Here is a 26,162-nt window from a genome sequence, read left to right as displayed (position 1 = left end):
TCTGTTCCAGGTCAGCCTTCTCAGGCATCAGTTCAAGCTAGTAATTTTTACCTGTTTTCCTAATTGGATAAATTCGTTTGAGCAATATTTATTTAGAACAGCAGTCATGGTGACGTAGTAGCTTTCAAGATTCTTGGTGTCTTGGATGTCACTGTGAGCAGAGCTGGAGGTTACAATAAACTGCAAGTTTTGCCACCATCTTGGTCACGCTAAACTGAAGAGTAAGATAAGAAAACCACGAGTGAGTGTAGATACAGCTGAGGACAGGATGAGCTGCAGATACACTGTGGATAAACTTGGGAGATGGCATCAGTGTTCAGCAAAGCATCATGTGATGACAGTGTACTTTCTTGTGGGGCCTGTAGAAGGGAGGGAACCTGTGGCAGCAACCCCTGACTCTCAGCTAGTCCATGAGTGCATGGTGAGGCCACTCATGATCATCTTTGAAAGGTCAGAGAATCAGGGGAGGTGGCCGAGGACTGCTGGAAAGCAAATGTCACCCTGGTCTTCCAAGGAGGACCCAAGGAACTACTGTCCAGTCAGCATCACCTCTATCCCTGGAAAGGTAATGGATATTTTCCCCTGGAGGCCATCTCTATTCACATGCACGACAGGAAGGTAATCAGGAATAGTCAACATGGATTCACTCTTTCACCAACCCATTTTCCCTCTGATGAAACAACTACCTGGCCAGATGAGGGGAGAGCAACTATCAACTCGACTTCAGCAAGGCTTTCAGCACTGTCTCCCACAACCCCCTCAGAGGCAAACTCAGGAATTGTGGACTGGATGAGACGACAGTGAGGTGAGTTGAGAACTGGCTGAACAGCAGATCCCAGAGGTTTGTAATCAAACACAGGGTGACACAGGGTCTAGTTGGAGGCTTGCCACTCCTGGTGCTCCCCAAGGTTTAATATTGGTTTTAGGATTGTTTAACTTCTTCATCAGTGACTGGGATGAAGGTTCAGATGCCTCCTCAGCAAGCCACTGACAACACAACGCTGGGAGGAGCTTTGGGCTGATCCCCCTGAGAGCTGTGCAGCTCTTCAGAAGGACCTGGACATGTTGGAGAGATGGGCAGAAAGGAACCATCTGAATTCAACAAAGGCAGGTTCAGCAAAACCCTGAACTGTCGTTTTTACTTGAAGAGTTTGACTGGCAAGATAAGAACAAGAAAAGGATATGTATTTATAGCAATATTAACAGCACAACTACTTACATACTAGTAAGTGAATCTGTTTTTTTTTTATAATCTTTTACTTTCAAGTTTGCTAACTTGCAGACAAGGATTTCATACTTCTAAATAATTTAAACAAATTCTTGTATAAAAGGTTCTTAAGGTTTGATATAAATATTTATTAAATCCTTCATCTTTAACTTCTTAAGAAAATGTCTTACACCTTTAAATGGTGCTGGCATTATACAGATAATAAAATAGAGTAGGACATGAAGTAGCCTCTTAAAAATTGAAGTATGGTCATCAGTGATGGCTCTTAGGTGTATGAAATCTATTCATAGCTAAAAAAAAAATCACCTATTACTACTGTAAATTTATGCTGTCAGTCTCTTCTTTAGCAGTAAATAGTGGTTTTAGGGTAAATAAAGCTACTAAAAATCATGTTCTCCTTTGATTTTTAAAATACTTGGAAGAATTCAGCACTGAGAGAAATCAATATTTACACCTATATAAGCAAATTTCTTGCAGTATTTTGATTGGTCTATACTACCTATTTCGCACAAGTGAAGCAACATAAATCCATACAGAGAGAACATTTTGGGGATAAGCATGAATGTACACAGCCAGAGCAAATTCAACATTGGAAATATCAATGGTGTGAACTCCCGTGCTGTGTACAGCTTCTATTAAAGGCCTCACTTCAGAATATGGCATATGAATAGGAAATCCAGAGACCTGGAAGAAAGAGAATAAAATATGTAAGAAGAAAAAATGAAGGCACCTGAATAAATACATAGTTTAAAAAAATTTACATGCTGAGTAACAAATTATCTTCTCTATTGCCAGCCTGAGGTGATGCAATAGAAGAACCTATTTTGATAACACCTCCCTTTTTCATATACTCTCAGCAAGCTTCTGACATTTTTCCTATGCAATTTGGTTCAAGTTCAAAGTGAAGTTCTTTAGAATCCACTAGAATAAAGTTATATTAATGAACACAAAGCAGAGCTTCATTGCTTTTCTGCCTCGTGGCTGGTTTTAAATCCCTCTGTTCTCCTGGCTTGGGATTTAAGCAAGTGTCTCCTGCTCAACAGGAACTGAAACCACAACTCATTTTGGAGCTGGCCAGAGCTGCCAGTACTGTCACAGGTGCTGCATGTGGAAAGCAGAAAGCCCTTCCAACAGCCTGGAGGAAGAATGCACAAGCACACCAGTGGCAGCAGTGAACACATCAGTCAATTTTCTTCTGTCTTTAGAGAGTGAAGCAAAGACTAGAGAACTGAAGAAAAGCATGTTGTGTGGGCTCCTGCACCTGTAAGTAGACTGTGTGTAGCACTACTCAGCAGCAGGTTCCTACTGACCCTGAGAGCTGCTGCACCAATCAGCCCCATAGCAGCTGCTTCTAGGAGACTGCACTCCTGTTTATGTACTGGCAGTAGTGGCTGTTGTGCAGCAATAAAACAACAATGCACCCAATTAACTTTATATTCTTACGTTCAGCAGAAACTTTTACCTTCAACATTGCAAATGAAATAAACAGGATGATCTCTCCTTCACTCTATAAATATTATAATGGTTTAACTTTGGTATAAAATTTCTTGTGAATTTTGGTAGCAGAAGAATTAACTAGCCTAGGACATTTCTATACCATAGAGTGGCAATACTAAAACCTAGGGATTTAACTTCTTGCTTCTATACACAAGCCATTTATGTTCACAAGTGTACCCTGTAATCTCCCAGCTGTTTTTGCAGCTCTGCCTGATGGTCATCTTCTACATCTTTGCCTTGATTTTGTTCGAGGAGTGGCAAAAAGTTACGGAGGGTGGAGGTGCAGTATCTGTTCCAACGTGTTGGGCGCATTGGTCTCCATTCCATAATCTTATCTTTTAATATTTTTTCAATCCTGCAATAAAACAGACTGATTATTACAATTCTAGTATTGGACATCTGAATTGATCTCCCTTGGCAGACAGTCCAGATTGTGACAACCACACATGACCTCAGTTAAACTTACTGCTCACTAGAAGTGCAGAAAAGCCAACACAGCTTTGTTGTAATGTCTGCATTGCCAGTGTCTGCATGGAAGGTCAGGGCTTACAACCCCTTTTTAGTTTACCCTCTCCTCTCATCCCCCCCACAGCATTTTGTTCTTTGTGAAATGGTAGAGCAATGATTGATTAGTTCTTTCTACCTGACAATCTCTATTGAAGAAAGACAGTTTTAAAAAGCCCTGAAACAACAGCTTCTGATTTTTTAGGCCCTTCTAGCACTGAAAGCAGATTTTTAGCACCTAGGCATGAATATCTAGGAATGCTCTGGTATTAGCACTGATGGCACTTGTTCTGGAGGTAGCATTACCTGTTCTGTAGTTCCAGTGCAGCAGCCTTATCCGAATGCTCGTAAGTTAGTTCTTCAGGCTAGCAATAAATAAAATAAATATTAAAACGTGCAGTCTCTTCTAAACATGTAACAATGTAACTTCAGAAGTTTCTGCCTTGATGATTCTCACAGAAGTTTAAAATTATGCTAAAATAATCTATTCTTTAACAGAGACATGATAAAAATTTAATTAGATATTTGTGTGTAATTCTGGGTTATTGTTTTTCCCCCCAGTAAATTTCGACTGCTTACATCTTGGGTAACTGTACAGAAATTTCTGGCTTTTTACTAAGGATGTTTATATAGGTTGAAAAAATGCTGTCTTCTTAGCCATGAGACAAAAGTTGACTTTTTCTTTATAATACTGAGCTACTACTTAAGGTATGTTTGTGCTTAAGATTTATCCCATTTACTTCACTGTTGCCCTGAGATCTTATGTAGACAGTTAGAGGGCAAAAGCATTAATTCTGTATAAAATCAACTTTTTGTAGTATTCCTGCTTTCTTTTTTTTAAAGGAGTGAGAAATCTTTTTAAAAACCAATACTTTTACATAAATATACTTAACCAAAGAAGTCCAAAGAACTTAATATGTGCTTCTTTATATCAAGTCTGTGATGTCTTGACCCCTTTTCAAGTTGGCAATAGATCCATCAATACCTGAATGCTGCGGAGACCAGGGAATGGCAAACTTCTTGAAAAGAAAGGCTTCCAATGTTTTGGTTTGCTGACATCAAAATTTATCCTTCCTGGGGAATCATATTCTTGCATATTAAACCAAATCTACAGGAAAGCAAATTTAGTATAGCTTTCAGCATATAATCACACCTATGGAACACATTCCACTTATATAGCAATGAAATACTATGTGATGTCAACCTCCTTTAGCAGTTTTTTCTGCTGTTCTGAGCTGTATTTCCACCCCTCTGGACTGCTGCACAATTCTTTCTGAATTCTGATTAAATTCCTCCAAGAGCCCAGCCCAGTGCTGCTGTGGCTGTGACGCCTGGTAGCTGCTGCACCCCAGCACCACTGCTCTTGCAGAATGCAAGCAGAGACTGCAGACACACAAGACACATTCTGTGCACATTGTGTCAGCAAGTGGAACCCATGTCTTGCACTTCGCTTCTTTACAGACATTTATTTTGGCCTCTGTGCCTAGTCTGGAGCATGCAGGCACTGTAGGATTCTTGTTCAAACAACCTCTATTTCTAAGGCTGCAAGATGTACCAGCACTTCCTATGTAAATGTGTGTGACCCTTTGTAACTGAGGTTCTATCTAGAGCCTTCTAGGACAGCTGGTTCTGCCCCAGTTGGATGTGAGGTGGCTCTCCTGGCAGCACACCTGCTCAGTCTAAGATGGAATTAGGTGCCTTGAAAGATGTTGTTGTGTTCTGCAGTTCAAGCTGGTGCTCAAGTCTTTGGTTGCTTCTTCCAGCAATTAACAATTGAGTTACATTTTTCTTAACTGTAGGTTTAATACTGCTTAAAAAAACCCACCAAACCAAACAACTCTACCACTCCCCAAAATACTTCCAAGTGAAAGAAGTGACACTTTTAAAATAAATGTGCTTTAGAATATTAAATTCCCATCTAAAGTTAGGATCTGTGTTTAGAATAAAACATTGAAGATTAAATAACAAAACTCATAATGCGTGACATTCCAAAAAACTGAGGAGCAAACTTTTAAACTCAACTTCCAGTTTCCATTCAAATAAACCCTAGGGTTCTTTTTTAAAGTTTGCCTTCTATTTTCTCATTTTCAGACTCCCACATCTTTCTACCTTGTTATCATGCCCCTGTTTGTGTCCTCAGAACCTGGGAGGTCTGGCTTCCAACCAAGTCAGGGAATGCTGGCAGGACACTTCCCAGGGTTTCTGAGCCTCCCAGCACAGGCTCAGCTCCCAGTCTGTGGCTGCTCCTTCCCCTGCCCAGAGCTGCACAGCTCTTACAACCTCTCCACTATCTCAGAGAATTTACAGCCACACAATGCATGATATATTATGAATATGCACTAGTATTACTTGTGTATTTTCAAATAAATGGGAGGACTTGATGCCAGGCAGAAAATCAATATTGTTTTTGTGCCCTGAGGTGCCACTCTGTATTGTGGACATCAAACCATTCAGGCTGTGCCTAGTGTCACATGGGCAATTCAAGTGACTCCTTTATACGTTTTTTCTCATTTTTCAGTCACATTTCACCTGCAAACTATTATCTTTGAGGAATGACTGCTCCTCACCTAAGCAGGCCATCCACTCTGGGAAACATGTAAGTAAAACTCAGTAACTAAATTTACATTAACAGATCTCTTGATCCACCTAAATGCTGATTAAAAAAATCTTTCTTATTTAAAGTATTTAAAGTAGCTGAAAAACCTACTTAATATTTAATAATATTTATAATAAATGATAGCCTAAATATGTTTACAACGATGAACAAATGATGCCAAAGGTTAGAAAAATAAGTTATTAACCTGTATGTGTATAGAAATGTGGCAAGACTGGACACACTTACATTATCACAGCTGATCAGACAGTACACATTTTGTAAGGGGCAGAAAGTATCATACTGCCCATAAAAACATCCAGTACTGGGATTCCAAATTACATACTGACTTTGTTCCAAAGTTAATACATATGCAGTTGGTCCCTAGGAAAGAAAAAAAAAGTATGAGAAACATGTCTGAAAACTGGCTACAAGGACAATATGCTTTGCATTCTTTGGAATACTAAATTTTTACTATTGAGGTTGATAGTGCTTTTTAGAGAAAACTGCTTGGAAGAATTTATAGGTTCATTAGAGTTCAACGTTTATATAATAATGTGGCAGAGAAATGTCAGACATGCAGAACTCCAAGCCATTCCTGACATACAGATTCTGAAAGTTGTCTTGTCTCAGCTACAAACAGATGTGAAATTCCACATACAGCAATGTTTACCAGATGCCACTTCAGTATCAACACGTCCTGCCTGGCTACTGCCAGGGCTCTCATCCATGGGCAGTATCTGAGCTGAAGGACTTCCACCTAGGCAGCACACTGTCAGCCATCAGCCTTCCTCTCAGGCACGTAACGAATTTCCCAGCTCTCTTTATATTCTCTATCAATAATCTCTAAACTGGTCTTCTATGTTATTGTCATCCCTTATATTTTCCAGATATCTTGAAATACCTGGAATAAATCCCCTCCTTACAAAATGTTTTATTAATGACTAGCATCTCCATCAGATTTTGAGGGGAAGAAATATATCTGAGTACCTGTTCCTGTCACTGCAGGATCTCAGAATGTGCTTAAGAAACTAGCTTAGACAGAAATTTTTACAAAAAAAACTTTCACATGTATGTAGAAATTTGCAATATAAACAGTTACCACCTTTCTGAAAAGAGCAGTATTGGTTAGTTGGAAATCTGAGTGCTTCCCTGAGAACAAAGGCATCTCCCAAGCAGCAAAACAACCTTAGTGTTTCAGTTCTGGGCCACTCTGAGCCAGCTGCTGCCATAACGGGTCCAGCAGCCCAAGGCAGAGCAGACCTCATCTGGCTGCATTGCAGTGGGCAGAGGGACTTGTCCAGCCTGAACCAATCTATCTTTACTATTGCTGCAGCTCTGCCATCAGCCAGAGAGAGAATCAGCAGATGTGTGTGACCATTGAGAATACCTGGCATGCCCCTAGCCCTCTTCTATCACCTCTGAACCTGTACCAAATTCCACACAAACTCACTCAGAATCTGTGCATCCGTGACTGAGATGCTGTGAAGGGACTGTCTCCATCAATTTGTCCTGGACACACCATTTATACAAGCTAAAGTCAAATCAAGGGTTACAGATGCTTGGTACTGTATTATCATGACAACTACTACCAGTTTAAGCATGGAAACAGAGGTCCATGAAAAAAACTCAGACGTATACTAAGATATACTTTCAATTTATTTGTTTCTCTGAAAAGAATCAGTTCCCAGCACCAATGTTTAGATAATATCCGGGAAAAACATCCCAGCAAGAAACAACTATGCATTGCTGGGGCCAAAGACTTCACAAAATAAAAGTTAATACTTAGGCCAAATGAAAGAACCCTCTTACCTCAGGAATGGCATTTCCAGTGATAAGCCAGGCTTTTTTCCCCATTCCAAGAAAATAATTACACAAGAGCACAGCGTGTTCTTCCTCATCTCCAGCCAGAAGATAAAGAAATTGCTAATTGAGGTATTAAAAAAAAAGGAAAGTTTTTCTAGGTAGTTATCAACTTAGAATATTTGATAATGTTTCTTAACACATCTGAAGCAGGGAGTCCTTTCAGATCATTGTAACTGATCTTTACTATTAGTCACTGCCTCAACACACAGGATGAAGAGTGATTGGTGTGAGAATCCATCAGATCTGAGATCTTATCACAAGAACTGGGGTCTTTGTCTTTTTTAGAAAGATCATTTTTCAGAAAAGTTCTGAGATGATAAAAACTTCATCTATGATAAACAACGTCTGCTGTTATTCTTTAAATGACAGGATTTGTGTGACAGAGAAGGCTAAATATCCCATTACTGTTTATGCTACATGCAGTGTCTTTTCTGTAGTTCCTTGGAATGACAATGATCCATTTTAAGTCTAGTTGTAAAGTCTACATCAGCATCCCTTCACTTGTACATGACTATGATATTATGGACTGGTTTATAACTGAGAAAAAATGGGAGATGCTTGGAAGACCTAATGTATTCTTAGCTTATTGCAACTTATCAAAGATAAAATTTTTGGCTCAGATCAGAATAAACATCTTCTTTCAAGCTTTGGTCCTTATTCTTTGAAATAAATGGCTCAAAGAAAAATATTCCTCACAGTAACAGAAGCACAGAATAATTTAGGTCTGAAGGGACCTCAAGAGCTAATGTAGTACAACCTCCCTCCAAAAACAGTGGCCACTAGGATGTTCCATCACATTCAAGAGGATAAAGAACTTATTTTTAATGCACTGCTTACATCTGATGTACTCCATAAATCACAGATTCCAGCAAATGACACACTATCTGGCAAAAAAGGAATCAAAGCAACGTATCGAGCCACCAGTTCCTGCAAGAAAACAAAACAGAGCAGGTCACCCCTTTAATTCAAAATACTCTAGTGCTATTATACCAGATGTGAAGAATACTGCTGTTTCCACTCAATGACAAAACACTGAGCAACCTCAGTACAGTAGCAGCTAGCTCATTTCAGAACTTGTATCAAAGACTGATATGATTTACTGCCACTGAAATTTGGCATAATTATTTGTCTTTTAAAGGACAATACTCTTTAATACACTTATCTTTTTCCCCTGAGAAGACAAATTATTTTACAGTATCGTTATAGTTGGACTTGTTGTATAATACACAGTCGTTCATAGTCATCATTACTTTTATTTTGTATCTTTGTAGTTTTTCCTTTGCAAAAGGTGTAGCTGTACAGCAGAGCCACAAAGCTGAGATTTGCTTAAGAGAGCGTGCACAGGCAAACAAACAAACAATTTGAAATCTGTATCCCAGAGGCTTCACTATCCTTTCACAGTACTTACTGCTGCTGCTTGAGATCCATCTGGGACAGCATCAAGAAGCTCCTGTGGTGGATTCAGAGGTCTGATATATCTGGTAATAAAAACTGTTTTTCCATCAAGGTCAATTACAGTTGTTAGGCACTGCCGGCTTGGAAACTTTGATGTACATTCAGCTTCGTATTTTTCTGCTGCCTGGAGCAGTTTCTCATCTTCTTGGGTATCAAACTTCAAAAGACAGTAGAATTTATACAAAACCAGTTTTATTTATAGTTTGGACTTAAGTCTTTACTGTATTTGGCCATATTTCACCATTTAGAGGACAATAAAAAGAGTGTTAAATTCTTTTCTGATAGCACTTTGAACTTGACTTGTAGTGTAAAGCTTTGCTTACAGTCATAAAAAGAAGGTCAAGGCCATGGAAATTTGATAATTTGCATTTCTTATGAATGCACATAATGATCTATATGTATAAGCTGGCTTTACTAAAGCACTGAAAAATGTAGTGAAAGTTATGGCCAAGTAACACTGAGGGCATGAGGATGTACACCACATATTAAGTCAAAAGTAAACAATTATGGTTAGGTACTAATCCTATGTGCTATTCCCACAGCACTCCATTAAAACCACAACTGACATTATAACAAAACCCCAGTGAGTTTTATATAAATAATACTGCAACAATGCTGCTCAATGCCGAAATATTTGCAGAGAAGATTAAAGTGATTTTTAGATTAATCCTTATAATGCAGAGGTGTCTAAAATTCCCACATTTTAAAATGAGATTTGTAGAAGCAAATGTAGGACTCAAAAGCACATATTAATTATATAACAATGACAATGATTTCATGATGTTACCTAAGATGTCATCTTTTAAAGGTATTAAGATTGGTCAAAATTACCTATCTAGAATTCCTTGTATACTTCTAGTGGTGCTGAGAATTAAAATTCATCCTTCATAATATTTTTGTTTAAAATAAGGTACTTTTGTCTTTGTTACTCTTCTTCTCGAGCTAGCCTGAGGTGGAACAGCTGGGCACTGCCCTGCAGCTAGACCTCCAAGTTAGAAGAGAAGGCACACAGTGGTTGTCTTTCTCAGCCATAATTAACAGCAGATTGGCACATTGTAAATTTAAATGTAGCAATTTACTGCAAATATTACTGGCAAATAAACAATTACTATGTCACAGTTAAGTAACACAAACTGTAAAAAGGCTGCTGAATGGCACAGACCCAAGCTAAATCTTAAACTGGGAACAACAGGAGTATCTCAACTGATTTATTAATATTGTACCTTCTTAAGCATTTCATTCATCTAATAGAGGTTCAGGAAGGACAGCAGGAAAGAGAGGAAAAATAAGTAAAGAAGCAAAAAAAGGTATCATAAAATTAAACTAAAATTATGCTCAGCACCTTAAAACACTACACAAGCATTTCAGATTAACTGCAGGTGAGGAACAGGAAGAAAACATGACAAATTATTTTGTTATTTTTTTCTATAACACGCCAAACTCTTTCTATAATAAGTGTATGTGTTGTCTCTGGAGAGTTGCAGCAAAGAATTGTAATGACAATTGTTGTTAGTCTAAGGCACTTCTGGTTCACTAATGAAACTGAAAAAAAATAGCAGTTGCTGTTTAGGAATTATTATCTTCAAGATCTCGAGGCATGCATGAAGCCATAAATAATAAATGCTCATTTGAACAGTATAAACAAAGAAGCAAGAAAATACTCTTTGCACCTGCCACCTCCTTTTTGTCCACTGTTCACAAATACTCACACAAATGCTTTATTGTTCACACAAGTAAACTTGTTTACATGAAAAACTACATGCTCACAGCTAGGAATGCCAATTTGCTTTCTCTTAAGACTAAAATTAGATACCAGGGAAAAGTTATTTCTCATGCATTAAGTGCACATCTCACTTAATGGTGCATCTAATTAAACTGAACTGAGATAAACAATTTGAATTAAACCACTGCAAATTTGTATGAATGTCCTTCTGTACTTGCATTCATGTCCTTTGGTACACTAAGGAGAGAGCTATTAATATGCACCTCAAGAACTGCACCACTGGAAACAAAGAGCAAGAGTATGATGAATTAGTGATTAGTTACCTTCTCTCTGACAGACTCTCCAGGGATGAGCTGTGGTTCAATGGTAATAAACAGTGTTATATATGAGCCCTCACTCAGATTTCGCACAGAATCATAACCTCTCTCCATGCCCATGTTCTTTTCTTTGCTGTAGCCAAGGAGAACTGGAGGAATATTGACCTTAAATGTACCATCAATCTATAACAGATACAGAGAAATACTCCTCATTAAAAGCAAAAAAGCAAAAGTTCCCTCTCACATAAATTTGCTATTTGTGTCTGCATATTTTCTTATTTTGATTGTTATTTTAAGTTACAAAATAATAAAATGAGAGAATATGGATCAACATATACATAAACACGAGATACTTCATTGTTAAATATATTAATCACAACTTGATTTCAGCCTCTCTTGCATATTATGAACACTCATATTTAATGAAATGGAAATCATACTAGTTCACAGAGAAAGAAAGAGTGTCAGCCTTTCACTACTTTTGTTTCAAACAGTAAACTCTACATGGCTCTGTTCACCTGGAAAAATGAAAAAATGTCAAAATACAGGTTGCATGACTGTGCTTCTCAAGGTAGCAGCAGACCAACAGACCTTTGCCTATGAATGATGTGGAAATGATGCTCCAGCATCCCAGAGATGGACCCTCTTACTTGCACAACCTACTGATGCTTCTTGGGTGGAACTGGAGCTGGGGCCATTTATCCAGCTTCCACATGGAAGTGCTCTGATAGACTCACCAGCCCTTTGCAGCTCCCCCTGAGCTATCCTCCCAAAAGAGAAAAAGGTGTTTCTGAAGGGCTGGTGAGACAAGAGATGGCAGGCCCCACACCTGCTTGGGCAGGTTTCAATAGTAGAAGTACCCAGCTTTAAAAGAAAAGCAAAAAAATTAAGCTCCTGATTTGGACACAATTAAGGCAACCGCCACCAGAAAGGGTATCTTGAGTGGATGTGGAAAATGAACAGATGACTCACTGGCATGGCTCATCAAACATTTAAGAACAAAATTAAGTTTTGATGAGGAGAAAACTAAATATATCACTCAAAATTTCTGCTCCAGTATATTAGACTAGGATGATGAAATGCTTCATTTGCTACTGAAATTCAGTCACTAGATGCACCTTGATATTACCCTATTATGATCAGGCTTTTTCATATTCCATATGAAATCCTGTTCAAATGCAAAGAATCTCTACTGCTGGGAGGATCTATACAAGCACTCACACTCTGCTTATGCAATCACAAACTCCAACACCTCTGCAGAGAGTCAGAAGTGTATCTGACAGGAATTCTGGAGCTACTCTGGTTCTAGAGCAGAAAGACCAAGAAGCTGAAGAACAGAGGTTGACATCAGTATGGGAAATCCTTAAAGATGGACTGTGGATGGTGGTTGTGTCCTTCAATATGTATTGGTAAGCAGTCTGTTAAAATGCCAAGTCTGCCCATTAAGTCTCTCAGGACTGTGAGCAGACACACTTCTCAGGTGGATTTCACTTACTCAACATGGAACAATTCCCTGAAAATGAGCATTGGATCATGTTGTTTCTTGTTCATTGACCTATAGCAATGGCAGTCACATTATGTGACGTTGTCTGCACAGGATGGCTAAAGACTCCTGAAAAGAAGGTCGGGTCTTCTTACTACTTATATCTTCTTTAAAATCAGTGAAAGCTTCATGCTACAGGGCACCGCAGATCTCAAACTGATAAATTAACTGATTAAGCTCCCAAATTGAAGAGAGTATGTTATCAATGAACTAACAGAAACAAGTGGACTAAGCCTGGTTAGACATACACTGTCCAAAATTTCTCAGCAATGAAAAGTATGCCATGCTTTCCTGAATCTCAGGACTATTACATTCTGTTATGCTTTGCAGACAGCCCAAGAAAACCACTATGATCACCAAGCACTGCATCCAAATTAGATTCTCATAGCTTTTCCCTTCACCCAAAGAATCTGGGAGGCTCAGAGTATTCCTTGAAGTCCTTAAGGTTCTGAAAAGTGCCCCATATGGCCACAGAACAGCAAATGAATGTGTCAATTAGGAATGCAACTGATGTCTCAGTTTCTTCTTTCACGAAGATTCTGACTTTTGTGATCGGATGATTTGATCTACACATAAAAGCAACTGCCATGCAGAAGAAGTCCTATAGCTGGATTACAATATGAAAGAACTATCAATGAAAAGAAGCAGTTTCCTTATACGAAGTCCAGGATGAGTGGCTGGACAAAAAAAAGTATTTCCTCTGTGAAGAAGTGCATGTTTTACTACTACTCCCATGACTAACTCTTGCTATTTCTTGAAAAAAGCTTCTCTTGAAAAGTTCTAAAAATGGAAGACAGACGGGATTGGGAAAGGCAAAAATCAAAATCTTGTGATCTATGGAAAATGTGAAAAAAAAGCTCAGTCAAATTTCCTCACCTATCTAGGTGATTCTATTCCTAGTTCATCTATCTAGACTGTGCAATACCAGAGCCCTCAAAAGCCACTGAGAAAACCACCTAAAAAATCTGTGCATTTAACCTTGCTACTGAAGGAAGCCAGGCTGCACTGTCACCGTTGAGTAAGTTTTATCTCTTCTCCCCTCAAAACCTTGAACTTACTGGGAAATACTCACCAAATCTGTCAAAAAAATCCCAGTTGTTTCAAAGACATCTTCAAACAATTCCATAAAAATAAACTAACAATTACAAAGAACATAATTAAATCTGACATTCTATTTCCAGCCCTCTTCCATTCTCAGTTCTATATTTTACTTCAAATAAAATCACTTACCCTTGCTTGAAAATATATGGTAGTAAACGGAATCTTAACACATCCCAGCCAGTGTCTCTCGATGCGAGTGTGGATTCCACTTCCTCTTTCACAATCATCCTATTAAAAAGTTGCCCAACATAACACTTTGTAAGACAGCTTCATTTCCTTTAATTCAATCATGAATAAAAATTCTGTATTAATTTTCTGTAACTATCAGTTCCATTACTAGTGCAGCAGTAATTATTCTGCACACCTTTCAAGCACATCAGATGCTGAAAACATAATAGAACACCATAGTCCATGATACAATGTGCTTGCAGTTTAGGGTTTAAGTCCTGTATAACCTGTGATGGAGAACTTAAAACTCTGACAAGGAGTCCACAAGATTCTTCTGAGACAAAGTAAATGAAGCTCTGGTCTTTTAATGAAATATTTTATTAGTATTTAGAAAAGCTTTCTGAAGTTAAAATTGTATGAAAATCTAAGTAAATACTGTGAAATGGAAAAACTGTTTTCATGTGTACTGCCCATGAAATTTCCAAATCCTCTATGATCAGCCTAGAATTATTTTTAAAAAAACCTCTTCCATATCCAAGTTTCAAGAGTGTAGCTTTCTTCCTTCTGCTTCACCAAGTATCATTTCAGTTTTGAGGACAGAATTCTGTTCTCAGTGAAGTGTGTGCATTATTTATTTCTGGGTTATGTTTTCAAGAATGTTGAGTGCTGCTACTTTTGTGTCTGCTGAACTGACTAGGAAAGCTTTCACTGGATTCAAGAGGGGAAGGAGTTATGCCAACACTGAGAGCCTACAAAAATTTCTTGTTACTAGTACTTGCAATTTTTTGTCTTATTCAAAAAAATTAACAGAAACAACCAATAGATGGTTTGGGCTTTTTTAAAATATTTCATCAAAGAGCTTGTAAAACAAGATGAGACAAAGCATAACAAGATAGTTAGTAAAAAATACAAGAACTGGGATCAGTCATCTGGAATGAAGTAAAAAGCTCTGATTAAGATTAAGAACAGAATTCAGATTGCAATTCATGATGCCTCTCAATTTTAGGATCTCCAATTTCATTAAATATTAGTAAAATGTATTACAAACATGTGTTCAACTCTAGCAGCATTTTATGTGGTACAAACTGAATTTGTACAAAGGTTAACACTGTAAAGATTGCTCTCTCTGACAACCTTGCAGTATTGACTAGATATAAAATCATAAGAAATGACAAAATAGAGAAAAGAGAGGTGCAGGAGGGGGCAAGTTATTACATGGAAAAGTCTTGTTCTGACAACTTCAAAAAGCTCACAATGTTCTCTAATGTACACTGTCCTTCAATAATGAACTCACCTCTACAGCATCATGAAGTACTTCATCAAAAACATTAATGAAGACTTCATCTTTTACTGACTGCAAACTGTGGGTGCTGTAGTCACCATTAGGAGCTCTGAAGAGGTTAAATAAATCAAAAAAGTGATTTGAACAGTACAGGAAAATGAGGATAAATTTGCATGCTCAAATTAAATTATTGTTATGCAGAAATAATTTGGTTTCATTTTGCCATACTTAAATGGAAGCTCAAGTTCCTCATTCCAGCAGGGGCTTGGACCTTCTGCTGTTGTTGTCCGGCAGACTGTTCGCTGAAAAGAAACTTCTACAAAAGGACGGACCAAAACCTATAAATAGATATCAAAACAAAGGAAACAGACCTCTGTGGAAATTCATCAGAGCACATTAAATTATACATTTCATGCATTTAGAAATACACATGTGGCAATCATGCTGGTTCAGCCCAGAAATAACTTTAATACACCTTAAATATTGCACTTCATGGGTTTCTTCATGGGTTTTTATGAAGCTTTTAAAAATATGTTATACACTAGCACTTCCAAAAGTTTATGTGTATTCAGAATACTTGACATATTTATATATACTGGCAAAACCACATTTTCTCCTGAGAAAATATACAGGCTATCTAATCAAGGAAAGTAACTGAAACAGAACATGTGACTCAGACATCAGTGGAAGAAAGTGCACTTGTATCCTCTTATCTGTAATCCAAGAAGCCTACAGCTACAATCCCAGTTGTCCCTGAAACTGGCTCCTATGACAGATAAGCAACTTCATCCAGACAAAACAAACCCCTAATGTGATTAAAAATGCCTTATTTAACATTCAAATGCATATTGAATCTTTTCTACATTTCAAAAAGCTGTAATTTTGAAGGAAAATCATAAGGAAACCACTAAAAACCCTGAAGGTCTTTCATCTTAATTCAGAAGGATGCTGAATTTAGTTTTAAATAGCAAGCAGTTATAATTTCATAAGAATGGCTGTGCTGGTTTAAACTAAGAGTGTACTGGACCCAAAGTGCAGCCTGTAAAAACAGCCAGCAGCCAACACACACAGAAAAAAGTAAGAACTGAGCAGGCATAGATGGTATTTTCTCCTATTACTCTTCCAGACTTCAAACATTTTCAGATGAAAGACTTTCCTAAGTCTGTAATGATTTTTCTATTAAGTAATTCCCAATGGATCACTCTTCCACATACTTGTCCAATACCCACTTCAGCACAAACAAACCTCTTTCATCCACTATACCCATAAGCAACTTCTCTGGGCACCGACCAAATGCTGATTGAAGAATCACAACCTTCTTCTGAAGGCTTGTTTTGAACGTAACTCTTACCAGCTTCATTTGCCCACCACTCACATTTGTACTTACAGTGCCAGGAAATAGTCAATTCTTACCCTGTGTCTATGACTCGTAATTTTGTGCCTTTCTACCATTATTTCTCCTCCTCTACTCGCAGTTATGGGTGTTCTTGCTGAAAGTCCCACCATTTTTCACTGGGCAGGAGCCATTCTGTGTATCTGACATCCTTATCACCCTTCTCTGAACCTTTTGCAGCTTGACTCTCTTTTTGGAGATGAAGGAATGGGCAAGGCAACCTTGCCAATTAGGTATCTTTCTGAGGGTGAATGCTACTGTCTGTGGAAAAGAGGAATGCTCAAAGCTTCACAGAAAATGTCAGTTTGGTAACACACCTGGTTGAATGCCCAGTCTGGGCTGTTGGGTGGGCTCTGAGCTGATGGAGAGGCTGCAAACATCTCTTTAAAGGCCCTCGAAGATTTTGATGGCTGTTTAAGTTTGCTAAAGGAGGAAACAGACAACAGCAACCAGAGAAGACAGAGAATTCATTACAAAATATGAATTTCTCACATTGTCTATTAGTCATACAGAATTCTGGAAATACTCCTCATGTTTTTTTGTTACAATTTTAACCATGGGAAGATATTTATTAGACCAAATAACAGAAATAAAATGCCAGAAATGGGTATTCAGTGTATACTCCTTACAAGTCTCATTGCAAAAGAGTACTTTGTGCCTGGAGGCTCGCTTTTCTGAAGAGTTTATCCACTGGAGACTCTGTTTTTCCTACCCCACACCATCTCTTTGAGCTACAAGTTATTAAGTTCAAGTAGCTGAATCCCTGCAGAATTCATGAACAGTGTAGATCTCATGGTATTCAGGCAAGGCCTCTATGGCAAAAAAGAATTCATATGAATATTACAGATTTGTCAACCCATGAGTAAAGTAAAGGAAAATATATGTTAAAACATTTATTTTTATAGTACTTCCACATAACTTTTTTTGTTATAAGACCACATTATAGACCATAAAAAGTAACCATTCACGTATAAAGCAGATCAAAATAAGGTACCATATAATGCAAAAAGATTGCACTGGGGTTTTAATTACTTTTGTAATTCTGGTAATGAATTGAATTTTTCATCTCCTTTTTCCTATCAATGCATTGCTTTTCGCAGTATCAATTTATTCACAGAGTGCAACAGAACCTCTAATACAGTAAGAGAAAGAACAGCTGATGGTGCTAAATTCTCTAACTGCCCAGCTTGGAAATACCTCTGAGTTAAATGCAAGGGGTATTTCACTTTGGTGGGGAGAGAGAGAGAACCCTGCATTAACACATTGCTTCAGGAGCTGAACCAGACTGTTCAGTCTCTGCATGACACACCATCACGCAGTGCAGGCATTGTCTTAATGTGCCTGAGTGTAAAGGTCACCTTTAAAATTAGAGCCACATTAGGCTCAGTCTATTAACTTAAATGGGTCATCAAGGAGAAGACCAACGTGCTGCACTCAGGAGGCAAATACAGTATTCCTCAGTGAAGAACTAGATTTTTTAATACTTGTTTTTGAAATTTAATTAAGATATTATGAATTAAAATTTCCCTGAGTATTATCAAGGGGCTCGCTTAAGAGATAATTCATCTGGTATTACCAGAGTTATAATGCTGTCAAAGCTGTAACTTATCTTTCTGACAGTTTCTGGTAAAACATGTCTTGAATTTCACAGCTACTGAAAAATTACTATATTAATCTACAAACTTACAAAATATCAGTCCTTTATCATCATTAATAGAAAGATAAATGTATATAAGTATGTTTTTATCATGAGAATCAAAACAGCACACACGGCTCAATTGTAACATCTGTTAATTCATCTGTCCTCAAAACAGTAGAAGCCAGAAAATGAATCTGTACTGGAAACAAGCTTTGAAACATACCTCATCACTGGTTTTCTCACTGGAATATCATAGGCTCTGACGATGTTCACTAACAGTTTAATGTCTCCATCTGATAAATTCTGTGCTGTGACCTTCTTCCTTTCTTTTCTTCTTGGCCTTAATGGTCGTTTTGGCTCTGCCAGTTTAAAGAGGCCAAGTCCCAAAATGCTAATAATCATAAACCAGGTATTTAGTCAGTTTTGTATGTAATCCAGCATTCTGACACACATGAAAATTATGCACTAACAGGAAAAGGAAATATTCGCTCCTGCTAGTGCCAAACACTCTCTGAAATGTCAAAATGTTGCAATCGTTTAGTATTGCACAATCCAGTTTTGTCATATATTTCAGGAATTTGAACTTCCATGTGCCAAAAAGTTTGGTTGTTAGGGTTTTATCCCCCCAAAATTCCGTAAGATGTAAAAAAGACAATTACACAGCTTCAAGATAGATCTAAACTACAGTGCTATAATCAAGGGATCTAGCAGATGACCATAACCACTGTGTGGAAGAGGCAAAGCATCTAACTACACAGCTACATGTGCTGAAAACAGGCTACAGGAAAGAAGCAGAAGCAATATACCACAACATACCCTGGACCCTCAGAACTTATAACCCAAGGTAAAGCAGAACCAAAGGAAAAAAAAATTAAGATGTATTTTATTTATGCAGATGTATGTAATGTTTACATCATTGATATGAACTGCAGACACTCAAAAATCACATTTAAAAACTGAAAAACTGATAGCTAATAGCATTTCTTCCTTATATGTAATAAAGCCCCCACATTAATTACTGTTAACACAAAATCATGAGTTACTGAAATATCTCACTAACTGAATATTAACCAAGCCATGATATATTTTAAATCCAGTAACCATAAAACTTTGCAAATAGAATACCATATGAATTAGGATTCATGATGAGAAAATATAAATGAAGCATTTGATTTTAAACAAAAAACTAATCGTAGTCTTGCTCATATTTTTCTCTACTGTGATGTGAAAACATCCACTAAAACCAAGTGTGAAGTCTTTTGTACGAGAGCAAGTCTCTGTATCTCCAGCAGATGGGACTGTTTAGATTTATACAGGTTGAAAAACACTTTGACTGTATTATAAGGGTGTTTAGAGTGAACTAAAGCAACTTCTACATGAAAGAAAAAAATAACTTTTGCAACTTCATTACTTACACAGATTTTAGGTGAGCAACACTAAGAGTCATCTATGCTCTGATGACTGATACATGTTAAAATCAAAAGCTTTGGGATTTGAAATAAAAGTCCAAAGAAAGTGCTCAAGTAATAAAAGAAACTAATCTTAGAAGAGAAAAGCAGTAATTTCCAATATCAATATCTTTTTTGAATATAAACAGCATATGACAACATTCAGCATCAGCATCAGAAGTATATGGGAAGTGAAACAGAAAATTTCAGCTAAAAATCTATTGCACATTATCTGCAGGGCAGGGGCACTGACTGTAAGTAGGTATCACCTACAGAACAAGTCAGTGATAGCATTTCTAACTCTGATACATGCCTGAAAATTGGAAATATTCAATCTGGCACCAGCTGGGCTATGCTCAGCTCATCAGAAATGCATCATATCCTGTTATATCTTATTTACACGCTGTCACTTTATTTCTGTCAAAACCAGACTTTTTTTCAGAAAGGTTTTTACTACACTTTGTTTATCAATACACTGTACTGGCAGAGGTGTACACAGTGATTGGAAGTTTACCTATTATACTGGAGTCACATCAGTTAATCACATCAACAGACTTTGCAAAATAGAAATTTAAAAAGCAGATGGTTTTACATTAATTTTTTTATTTGTAGCAAATGAAGATAGTTCTCTTACCCCAGGCTTGGAATCTCCTCTTCATTCACAAGGTCAGAGAGAACGAAATGGTGCTTTGCTATGAGGAAACGGTTGATTACTGATTCTCGAACCTGTGAACGGGGAGGGAGAAGAGAAAAAAGTGCATTTCTAATCCAAACTCACTGCCAATATTTGCATTCTGATTATTAAACACAAACAAAACATCAACATACATATTCTTCATTTTTTCCCAAATTTATGAGGGTCACAGTTGAAAGAAAACTTTCTTTCCACCAGCTATTTCTTTAGAATGTAAGAGCAGCTCGTTTTACCAGTAATATGTTTCTCTAGAAATATACTGCTTAGATTGAAAGAATATATGAAAACATACAATCAAAAATTATGTCTTTATGTCTTTACAGATCACCATCAGAAACAATTAAAACAACAAACCATACTAATGGACATCTCTTTTCCACATCTAAATGAAGCTGCAAAAAAGGCTGTAGAGAAATCTATATGGTACCAGTTATGTGGATCAAAAGAAATACTTTGGACTACAGAACTAGTGAAGCCTGTATTACAAATACTGTGGTTCCAAATAAATGTTTAAAATTCTTAGTTCCTTTCATATCTTTGCTGAGGTCATAGAGTGAAGCAGAGAGATGAAAGTCTTCCCTCTTCTCCTAACCACTATGTGGAAGCACACTGAAAGAATATTGCCTTTGTCCTTTTTTCTTAGCCCTAATGCTAGTAATGGCTTTATACTCTGTGCTAGTACAACATCAGAAGCAATACACATATAAAGATCACATTTCAGAGTGAATTGAATTTCAGTTCTCATATGAGCAATCTAATTTTCTAGTCCATCTGACAATTGACAGAAGTGTAAAATATCCAAGTACTGTTTTAAAAAAGGCTACTTGTATTTTATCTAAGAAAGAGGCAAACAAAGGTACTATAATGTATGCTATTCTGTACTACTCCATTACTATTCAGGGTGCTGCAAAACCCATATGTTCAATGCCATGCAAACATACGGGGCTGATACAGGCATGACAGCTTTGTCAAAAATAATTTTTTATACTATCATATTGAATCTGGACTTTGGCACTTGCCTGGAAGATTTAAACACTTTTTTTTTTCTATGCTTCTTTCATGAAGCATTCTTTCTAACCAACAATTTGTTTTGTCCTACTTTAATTCAACCATATCATCATATTTCCTGTTTTTCTGGCAGGCTAGGATTTGATACACTTTTTGATATTTACACAACTGGTAAGAAACTGGTTTTGCACTTGATTTGTTGCCAGTCTGAAACTGTAAACTTTTCTTGCTTAGATGATGAATGTTTTCCTTCTTTTTCCCTAAGGATTAAAGAGAATGTCATCTTAATATAATGAAAACTAGAAAAATAAATTAAATCAGTACAAGGGGAATGTTACTGTAATACCACAATGAGGGTAAATGTGATAGAAGATATGCCCTCTGCCTTAGGCTGCAGGACAAGACACTGTGTATTGCTTTAAATGATTTTTAGAAGTTATTAGGGCCACTTTCATGAAGATAATTAACCTCTTAGCATCACAGCCTCCAACAAGGAAAACAGGGAGGAAGAAAATCACTGAATTCCTGGGACTCAGCAGTACAAATCTCTGGGGCACTGGAGCAAAGAAGAATTTACAGAACTGTCAGAAATATCTAGAATGGCTGGTGATTCTGTATATTGCATCATTCTCAGTAGCATTAAATAACACAAACCTCCACTCGTTCAATTACACCAGTTTCAGGCCTAACTTGGAATTTCAAAGATGTCTGTAGGTCATGTTTAGAGATAAATTAGGTTTTAATATTCATGGAAATAAAGTACCCAAGTACAGCAGCAACATATGGCCTACAGGAATATGGTGGATCCATATATTTAGCATCTTACCTTCTGTAGATAGTTGGCAACAACTGCTCTGTGTGCATCTAGGTAATTTTTGCTGTCAATCACATCTTTCTCTTGCACTCTCTTCTCATAGTCCTAAAGATATTTATTACAGTTTGTGCTTCAATATATATTCAGTGCTTTATTACATAAAAGAAAAATGCTAAGTATTTAATTAATAATAATGTATGAACCACAGTAAACCACAGCAGATGTAAGAAGTTTGTAAAGCTATTTTTAATCCAAGTGTATACAATATTTGCTAAACTTCCATGAATAGAGACAAGAATACCATTCAGTTACAAGATTCATTGTAATTTAATCCACATGAATAACTTGATGATTTCCTTCTCTTCTTTTAAAGCTGACCTTTGACCTGGATGTGGCTTCACTTATTGCAGCTTCAACAGGAAGAGTCCTTCTAAACAGAAATGATGCAGTATTCTTGGAAGATGGTCTGAAATCTGAACTGTGTTTTAATACTGGTAAGTACTTTTCCAAATGATTAGTAATTACTTTCTATAGGGTGTAAAACTCACTTGGTGAGTAGAACTACACTTGATTCTTAGGAAGAAGTATGTTCATAGTATCTCTCTCAGGATTGGGGTTACTATTCTGATGGACTACAGTGAAAGCTGTACTGACAGATGCAACTTCTAGCCACAAGTTTAGGTAAGTGTCTCATAAATTAAGAAGAGGCTAGAGCTAACACTCAGCTTTCAAGCAGAAAACAAGGCTTACAAGTCAAGAGGATCTCCCAAGATCTGTGAATCACACTGGCTTTAAAACCACAGCTAGTTATGTAAAAGTATTCAGTAAAATTAGTCTTCAGGTCTGAGCTGTAACAGTAAGGATGAACAGCTCAATGTCTAGTTAGCGTCCTCTAAAAAGCAAAGTGCCCCTGGGATTGATCATATTCAGTTTCTTCACAAGTGACTTGGATAAGGAAACTCAATGCACTGACAGCAATTTAGCCAAGGATATTTGATTAAGAAGAGCAATTAATATGAGTGACTGAACCATAGTTCAGAGAGCTCTTTATGACTTAAAACTATGAGAACTGAAGCCTCAATTTAAAAAAGGGAAAATTCTGCATTGAGAGTGGAGTAATTTCACGCATTGGCACAGACTGGAAAGCAATCAGAAGAGTAACAGCCATACTGCAACAAGTGCAGGTTTAATGACAGCCAATGACATGCTCTTTGGCAAAAGGGAAACCACAGGATACATAAGGATCAGCATGTCCTACAGACAAAGGGAATTACCAGCCTCTCCAGCCTGACACTTGAGGGGGTATAAATACTGAAATACTGCAGCCAGTTTGCAACTGCCAATTCAAGAGGCATGTGGAGACACTGGATGGGATTTACTAAAGGGCTACTAAGACTGTAAGAGGCCTAGAGGACATAACCTACAAGAAGAGGTCAGAATCTTAGAATAATGTAGATTTGAAGTGACTTCTAGTGGTCATCTGATGCAAATGCTCAGAGTCAGAACAACTCCAATCAGAATGCTCAGGGCCTTGGATAATTGAATTTGCAGTATTTCTAGAGATGGCAGTGTTACAAACTCGATGGACTATGCATTCAAGAACTTGAATACGTTCTTTATGAATTTTTTTTCATTATATTTAACTGGAATGTCTCTTGGAGTAACTTGTGTCTATCATCATCTCACCTCAAAGATGAGTCTCTCTGTTTTCTCTGCACCACTGGGTACCTGAAAGATGCAGTAAGAAACCCCCTCAAGCCTTGTCTGCTCAGGTAAAAACAACCTTAGCCCTTTCTGCCTCTCCTTGCAGGTTATGTGCTTCAGCACTGCACATATTCTGGTAACTCTCTACTGGACTTACTCCAGTATTTCAGAGCCTTTCTTGCACTGGGCAAGGTGCTCAAATTAATCAGTCTGGTGAGGAAGAGATTAATGAGCAATGCAGTATCTGCCCACAACTCTTTGAGGGGCAGTTACAAAGGACAGAGTGCCAGAATCATCTCTCTAAGTTACAGACAGTACAATAAGGGAAAGCAGCCATTAAACACAACTTGGAAGGCTCAGGTTGGACTTTTTTTTCTTTTCTTTTAACAATCTCTGGAAGAGTAGTGAAGCCCTGGTTATCCAAAAAGGCAATGGAGTCTTCCATTTAGAGGTTTTCAAGTCTTGGCTAGACAAATAAACAGCTGACCTCATCTAGAGCTGGCACCACCACTTCAGCAGAAAGCAGAACCAGATGATCTCCAGAGAATATTTTCCAAATAGTATTTCCATGATTCTACAAACTTTCAGACCTTTTTGCCAAATAGCTAGTAAACCAACTAGGAACAATATCACTTGAAACTTAATTTTGAAGATCACAGCATACAAAATAAACTTGGAATGGACAATCATGGGTTTTTCCAATTTATCCTTAATGGAAAAAAACAACAACCCTCCACTGAAATAATTCTTAAACTATGGTTTTCAAATTTCAAATGATAACATAAAATGAATGAAAATAGTCCATAAAATGAACTTAAATAAAATATACAAAACTAACCTAAAATTGTAAAAATAGTATTTATTGCAAAGAGCCAGGTATGACTGGATTAATAGATATCTTAAAAAAAATCATCCAATAGAAAGGAAAAAAAGAATTTTTCAAATAAATCTATATCAGAAGAAGTCAGGATGAAACAGCAGTTGCCAGATTCTGAGATGATTCTGATCCTCCTAAGCCAATGAACACACTAAAATGCTCCTTAGCTACATGAATTGCTAATAACAAAAAAAAAATGCATGACTTAACACTAATAACAGAGTTGAGATAAAAATAATTGAAGTATAACCTAAAAAAAAAAAAAAAGCACACATTGCATTTCAATAAGTTAATTAACAGACAGTCAAGGACAAGGTAAGCTAATTGGAGCAATGTACTAAAACAGAAATATCTGTAACACAGGCTCCAATAAAACAAAAAAGGTTTTAATTCTTGTTAGAGTCATTGCTTCTAACAGTCTGCCCCAAAAGGGCCCAAAAGCTAATAAGCCTAAGGCTGAATTATCTCTGAATTACCTTTGTATATCTAAAAGCACTTTTAAAAAAGTATCTCAACTTTAATGAAAACTATCTTATAACAGTTTTGTCTACAGCAGTTTTTCTGTTTTATTTAAGTCTTAATGAAGTACTGCTGTAGAAATATTGCCTTGGAAGGAAGCTATTTTAATTAGATGAAAATAACACTAGAAAAGACTGAAGAAATAAAATTCGTATTTTTTTCATGTCAGCATAGCTTCACATTCTTTAAAGAACCACCTGACTTAATTGCAAGTCAAATATTATAAGAACTTAAACTGGAAAAGAAGTATTTCAGATAACACTCTACCTGGAAGATTTTGTCACTGATTTCTCGTTCATGTAAAGGGACTTGCTTATAGTTTCGGAACTCTGCCACCTCCTGATTTCTGAGCTGCAAGAGTCTGAATCTCTTTGATTTATTAAACTCCTCATCAGAAACAAAATTAAATTCTTGCTGCAACTGTTCCAATCTGAAGAAATCAGGAACGTGTGCTTCTCCACTTGTAGTAATCTAAATTAGTAACAAAAATATTAACCTTTTCATAAAAAGAGACAAAATAGCTTTTTTAAGTTTTACATGCACATTGCAAGGATGTTCATTTTAAGCAAAAGCAATAAAGATGGATCAGACAGACTGAAATACCAAGTATTTTATAGTAGTGTTTTGCTGAGCAAAGCATATGAGATTATACATTACAGAATATAATAAAATTCTATTTCCTTGTATCATAAACAAAAGATTAGAGAGTATGAAAACCATAACATGTCAGAGTAACCTAGGAAGCTGTACTGTAAAGGAGATCCATTTACAACTTTGTAAATCGCTATG

The 26,162-nt window shown here is 37.1% G+C and overlaps 1 protein-coding gene across 1 annotated transcript in view; it reads right to left on the bottom strand.

Moving 5' to 3' along the window:
* Positions 1 to 1,335: 1,335 nt before the first annotated feature.
* Positions 1,336 to 26,162, bottom strand: part of CC2D2A (coiled-coil and C2 domain containing 2A) — a 53,641-nt gene continuing 28,814 nt past the window's right edge. Inside the window, exons 18-34 of the mRNA XM_014883200.2 lie at positions 25,641 to 25,844; positions 22,286 to 22,378; positions 20,392 to 20,483; positions 18,533 to 18,700; positions 16,988 to 17,093; positions 15,506 to 15,615; positions 15,290 to 15,386; positions 13,957 to 14,055; positions 11,190 to 11,366; positions 9,097 to 9,300; positions 8,526 to 8,615; positions 7,635 to 7,748; positions 6,072 to 6,206; positions 4,215 to 4,337; positions 3,536 to 3,594; positions 2,903 to 3,080; positions 1,336 to 1,912 (exon numbers count right to left, since the gene is read on the bottom strand). Coding sequence (XP_014738686.2) covers positions 1,724 to 1,912; positions 2,903 to 3,080; positions 3,536 to 3,594; positions 4,215 to 4,337; positions 6,072 to 6,206; positions 7,635 to 7,748; positions 8,526 to 8,615; positions 9,097 to 9,300; positions 11,190 to 11,366; positions 13,957 to 14,055; positions 15,290 to 15,386; positions 15,506 to 15,615; positions 16,988 to 17,093; positions 18,533 to 18,700; positions 20,392 to 20,483; positions 22,286 to 22,378; positions 25,641 to 25,844 — 2,238 coding nt within the window. The 3' untranslated portion in view covers positions 1,336 to 1,723. The remainder of the gene's footprint in view (positions 1,913 to 2,902; positions 3,081 to 3,535; positions 3,595 to 4,214; positions 4,338 to 6,071; positions 6,207 to 7,634; positions 7,749 to 8,525; positions 8,616 to 9,096; positions 9,301 to 11,189; positions 11,367 to 13,956; positions 14,056 to 15,289; positions 15,387 to 15,505; positions 15,616 to 16,987; positions 17,094 to 18,532; positions 18,701 to 20,391; positions 20,484 to 22,285; positions 22,379 to 25,640; positions 25,845 to 26,162) is intronic.

Source organism: Sturnus vulgaris, chromosome 4 (assembly GCF_052056855.1).
Source record: "Sturnus vulgaris isolate bStuVul1 chromosome 4, bStuVul1.hap1, whole genome shotgun sequence".
NCBI classification, from domain to species: domain Eukaryota; kingdom Metazoa; phylum Chordata; class Aves; order Passeriformes; family Sturnidae; genus Sturnus; species Sturnus vulgaris.
The sequence above is the reverse complement of the archived record's forward strand: the minus strand, read 5'-3'. Positions and strand labels throughout refer to the sequence as shown.